At 44.8% G+C, this 5,599-nt stretch overlaps 1 protein-coding gene across 1 annotated transcript in view; it reads right to left on the minus strand.

Annotated features, from left to right (window-relative positions):
* Positions 1-1,649: 1,649 nt before the first annotated feature.
* LOC101994960 (eukaryotic translation initiation factor 3 subunit C) overlaps positions 1,650-5,599 on the minus strand; it is a 16,791-nt gene continuing 12,841 nt past the window's right edge. Inside the window, exons 16-21 of the mRNA XM_005351227.3 lie at positions 4,913-5,276; positions 2,499-2,658; positions 2,340-2,405; positions 2,166-2,253; positions 1,914-2,076; positions 1,650-1,819 (exon numbers count right to left, since the gene is read on the minus strand). Coding sequence (XP_005351284.1) covers positions 1,737-1,819; positions 1,914-2,076; positions 2,166-2,253; positions 2,340-2,405; positions 2,499-2,658; positions 4,913-5,276 — 924 coding nt within the window. The 3' untranslated portion in view covers positions 1,650-1,736. The remainder of the gene's footprint in view (positions 1,820-1,913; positions 2,077-2,165; positions 2,254-2,339; positions 2,406-2,498; positions 2,659-4,912; positions 5,277-5,599) is intronic.

Below are 5,599 nucleotides of genomic sequence, written 5' to 3' on the forward strand. Positions count from 1 at the left end.
TCCCTCCCTCCCTCCACACAAACCCTCAATTACATTTGTATGAACAACTAACACCTACCAGAGGGCAGAACTGTTAAAGTTTTAATGCTTTTAACACTGTTACAGCTCTGTGGTAGAGGACATCCTTAGGCTAAACCAGAACAAAAGTGTTAAGTGGTGGCTCACCCCACTACTGTCAACATTTTTAGTTGCCAGAGCCAGGCTCCTTAGCCATTGCTGCCTATACTTGGAGAGAAGAAGGGAATGGATTCACCTACCACACTCCTAACTTACAGAGTCCTTTTGCCTAGTCCTCAGTTTGACCTTAAAGGTTAAAAAAAGCCACAAGAAAGGAAAAATACCAAGAAGTCTTAACTACCTGTGTGGAACACTTAAAGTTCTGAGTCCCCAATCTGCTTATAGTTTGCAAAGTTGATGGTACTTCTCGTAATTTTCCTCATTTCTTTCTATCTCCTGTGAGAAACAAGACACAGGCTGGAACATAACTCCATACTCAGTAAATTCTTTTTTTTTTTTTTTTTCGAGACAGGGTTTCTCTATAGCTTTGGTGCCTGTCCCGGAACTAGCTCTTGTAGACCAGGCTGGCCTTGAACTCCCAGAGATCCGCCTGCCTCTGCCTCCCGAGTGCTGGGATTAAAGGTCAGTAAATTCTTGATACTGAGTTGTTTCATGATTTCTGTTGCAGTTAAACTCATCTTGCAAAATGACCTTTTCCACATACATTTTATTAAAACTTGGTATCATCATTGGGTGGTGGTGTTACACGCCTTTAGCCCTAGCCCTTGGAGGCACAGGCAGGCGTGTCTCCGAGTTCCAGGCCGGCCCAGTCTACAGAACAAGTTTCAAGACAGCCACAGCTACATAGAGAACTGTCTTAGGGGGTGGGGGAGAACCAAAATAACAACAAAACACTTCCACAAGCCAGCAATGGTGGCACATGCCTTTGATACCACTCGGGAGATCTCTATGAACTGGGGCCAGAGCAAGCTCCAGGACAGCTAGAGCAACAGAGAAACCTTGTCTTGAAAAAACCAAAAACAAACCCAAAAAACAAAACTTCCTATCTACTGGGAACCAAAACATAAAACACAAACAGCAGGAATCATACAAATTAGCAGAAAAATAACAATAGGCTTTCAATAAGTCACTAAGTTTCTCAATGTTCACTGTGATCATGGCACTTGGCCTACACCAGTTAACAGTGCGTCTCTGCTGACCACTGGACCACAGTGGTCTGGACTAAATCACTACCCACCCCACTCCAGGTCCACTATACCTCCTGTACACTATACCCCATAATCAGATCCTATTCAATTTACCTACCTCCTTCAAGACTCCCCCCCCCCCCCAAGGCAGGGTTTCTCTGTGTAGCCCTGGAACTCACTCTGTAGTTCAGGCTGGCCTTAAACTACCTCTGCATCCCAAGCGCTGGGATTATAGGTGTGAGCCACCATCAGCTGGTTCATATTCTTGTTAAACACGTTATGACATTTTCCTGAGAAGACTGAAGAGCAGCAGCCCTCCCAACTGACAAGCATGTAAAATTCATCCTGCATCTGAACCTGGCACCTATCATGGGGTGGAAACTCAAAAACATGTTTGGCAAATGAGTCCAACACAGCTATATGGCAACAAGCAGACAACAACTATATAAATTCTCAACAGACCTTTAATGACTGGGTGAATTTAGGAATGAAAAGCTAAGTAGTCTGGTCACAGGAACAGAAGTGGAAAATTCAGTAGGCTGTCTGAGACTGCTGCTGGCGGTAGCCACCACGGCGCATATAGCCTTCATTTTTTCGGTAACCATCCTTTTGGTCTGCAGGTGAAAGGTACACAGGAAAGAGGGGGTGAGTGAGTGGAGAGACAAAGGTTCAAGGATCCTCGGAGAATGGAGAGATGGAACCACTCACCTCGGAAATAGCCACCATAGGTTCCCTGCTTATGGTCAAACACCCGTTCATTATTCTCCACTAGGCTGCCAAGCTTCTCAGCCAGCTGCAGAGCCAAGTTCTGCTGCGCAGTGGGCTCAGTACGGTGCATCACCACTGTCTGTGTCGGCTGGTCCAGGGAGGCCTGACAGGAGTGAGAGGGACAGGCAGGATATAGGTCAAACTATATTGCCTTCTTTGTGACCTGCTCAACCCACCACCTCTGGCCCTTACCATCAGTTCTTCATTAATGATCATCTTGCTGATAATGGAGTGAACAGTGGGAAGATCCAGCTCGAACATATCTGACAGAGTCTCCATACTGGGGAAATAAGGCAGGAAAGAGGGCTGTTAGGAAGGAACCCCGCTGACAAAGCTGGGACTCTGCACCCCCAGAGCCCATTCTACCTGATCGAGTCATAGACACTGCTGTAGGTAAAGAGGTAGGTCCTCAGTGACTCTTCCTGGATCTTCCTGTGAGGAGAGGGCAGAAAAGGTGAGGTCCCAAGAAAAGGAGACCAGCCAATCTTTTCCTTCCCACCTACCATGGTTTCCTCTACTGCTCACCGAACTAGCATGGTGCGAACTTTGTCAGCCTCAGGGAAAAGGTCCCACACTTTCCCATTCATCTTTTCATTAATGATGAAACTGTGACAGGTCTTCCAGTCACCCATCTTCATGGCCTTGGAGGCAGCAACCACATGCTCCCTCATGGACTCAGGAGGACCTGAGAGGGGAAGAATAAGGCAGGACTGAAACAAACTTGGGACCATGACTCCTGCCCACATGAGTATTGTTTAAGGAGAAGCAGAGGCCAGAAGGGCAAATAACCGGACTAGAGACTTTCCCAGCACTCCACTGAGTAGCCACAGGACTGTACAAATCACTTAATAGCTGAAGACACTGACTTTAGTGTGAACCAATCCATACAGATGTTTCAAAGGATACTGACTCCCTTGAAACTGCTGACGAATGGTTTCTGTGGATACACTCATATGCATTTTCCTAGGAAAAAGGCTCACAGCTTTTCATCAGATTCTCTTAAAGTTCCTTGCCCTTAAAAAGAGTTACTGGATGGTGGTAGAGCATGCCTTTAATCCCAGCAGAGGCAGGCAGACCTCAGTTTGAAGTCAGACTGGTTTACAGAGTAAATTCTGTGACACCCAGAGCCACACATGGAGCCCATGTCTTGAAAAACAAAACAAAAAGTCTAGGGGCTGGAGAGGTGGCACTTGACTGCTCTTCCAGAGGACCTAGGTTCAATTTTCAGTACCTACACGGCGGTTCACAATCCTCAGTACTTAAGTTTCAGCAGATGCGACACCTTCTTTTTGCCTCTGTGGGACGTAGTGTGCGGGCATACATGCAGGCAAAATACACACACATAAAATAATTAAAAAGAAAAGGGTGTAAGATCTTGGGGCTGGACAGATGGCTTCTGCAGTTAAAGTGTTCTTCCTGCTCTTGAGCAGGACCTAAGTTCGACTGTCAGCATCCATAAGCATCTATATCTCTAGTTTCAGAAAATCTGATATCCTATTATGATCTTTGCTGGCACTTGTATGCATATGGTGCACATAAGGCACACAGGCAAAGATATATACACATTAAAAAAAATGTTTGAGCTGTGTAAAATGTTTGAGGTGGTGTACGCCTTTAAACCCAGCATGCGGAGGCAGAGGTAGGAGGACCTATGAGTTAAGAGGCCAGCCTGGTCTAGAGTTAGTTCCTGGACAACTAGGGCTAAAAAGCTTAACATATTTCAAATAGGATAATATTTACCAAGCTTTACAATTTTATTCATTTATGGTTTTTCGAGACAGGGTTTCTCTGTAGCTTTGGAGCCTATCCTGTAACTAGCTCTTGCAGAGGAGGCTGGCCGCAAACTCAGAGATCCACCAGTCTCTGCCTCCCAAGTACTGGGATTAATGGTGTGTGCCACCACCACCTAGCAACCTTACTTATTTTTATATTACCTGCTGTGGGGTATTTATACACTGTAAAGTTATATTGCTGTGATTGCTTTAATAAAGAGCTGAAAGGCCAAGAGCTAAGCAGGACTCCTAGGCAAAGAGGAAACTTGTGACGAATCTAGGTGTAAGACAGAGAGCCACCAAGAGACAAGAAGCAGGATAGGTTGGGGGCTGGAGACATGGCTCAGTGGTTAAGAGCATTGCCTGCTCTTCTTCTAAAGGTCCTGAGTTCAAGTCCCAGCAACCACATGGTAGCTCATAACCATCTGTAGTGAGGTCTGGTGCCCTCTCTTCTGGCCTTCAGGCATACACAAAGACAGAACATTGTATACATAGTAAATAAATATTAAAAAAAAAAGCAGGATAGGTGGTATGTGACAGAATATAGACGAATAGAAAGGCAAGTAAATCTTTTTGAGTTTAAGGACAGCCTGGTCTATACCATAAGTTTCAGGTTGGGCACTATACATGGTAAGACCATGCACTAAAAAACAAAAACTAAAAAAAATCAGTGATTAAAGAAACCAATGTTAAGATTCTTGGCTGATAAAACCCTATTATGCTTGTTTTGGTCCAAAGATAATGCACATGAAGTTGAAAAAAAAAGAAAAGTATTAACTGCACTAAACAAGGATAAGCCATTTATGTTCTCCGTACTGCAGATTTATCATCAGGTGAAAGGTAACAAAAATACACACACATCATGTTTTATTACTTAATGAAAATCTAATAAATATTGTTTTATTGAGACAGGATTACTAAGTAGCCCTGGGTAGCCTGGAACTTTCATCAGTGAGGCTGATCTCAAACTCACTATGTCTTGAGTAACAAATTATTATTTCTCAGAGACTGTGCCAGGCAGAGGAGGCATCAATATAAAATAGAAATCAAATGCAATCATCTTGTGAGGAAGTTATACCATCAACTTCTCTTAATGCTTAAGGGCAAGCAAAGATGCCTGTAAACAAAGATCCACTATGTGTACAGACTCCAGAGTGTCACACTCACCAAGCAGGGGCTGCCGCTCGCCTACCCGCAGTTGGTGATGGAACTGCTTGCTGATCATGCGTCGTCGGGCATCACTCTCATGGGCAGCCATGTAGGGGATCTCCAGGAGCATGGCAGACACCAGATAAACACACTCCAGCAGTTCCAGGTTGATGTGCAGATGAAAGGGCACTTGTCGGCGTCGCTCAACCTTCTCCTGTTCCTGGTTGCGTTCCTGTAGGCTGCGTAGCAGCAAACCCTGCCCCAGAAGTTCCTTGGCACGACCGCTTGACTGGATATCCAGAAGGGCATTGTGTGCATCCTTTGTCAGGCCTTGGCGGAAGGCACAGATGCCCAGCTGCACCATGGTACGGTTATACAGGATCTGAGCACAAAGAGCAGAGGTGATTGATAGCCACAGGCAAACTATTCATTTATTCAGCAAATACACATAAAGCATCTATTATGTTTGAGCAGTAGGCCAGGGCCAGAGATAAGGCCTATCTTCTATTCTAGAGGACAAAATTACTATGAGAATAATAATGTAAGCTAAGGAGAAAAATAAACTGAGGGGAAGGTTTTTTTTTTTTGGTTTTTTTTTTTTGATTTTTCAAGACAGGGTTTCTCTGTGGCTTTGGAGCCTGTTCTGGCACTAGCTCTGTAGACCAGGCTGGTCTCGAACTCACAGAGATCCACCTGCCTCTGCCT

The sequence above is a fragment of the Microtus ochrogaster genome, chromosome 8, assembly GCF_000317375.1.
Source record: "Microtus ochrogaster isolate Prairie Vole_2 chromosome 8, MicOch1.0, whole genome shotgun sequence".
Taxonomy (NCBI): Eukaryota; Metazoa; Chordata; class Mammalia; order Rodentia; family Cricetidae; genus Microtus; species Microtus ochrogaster.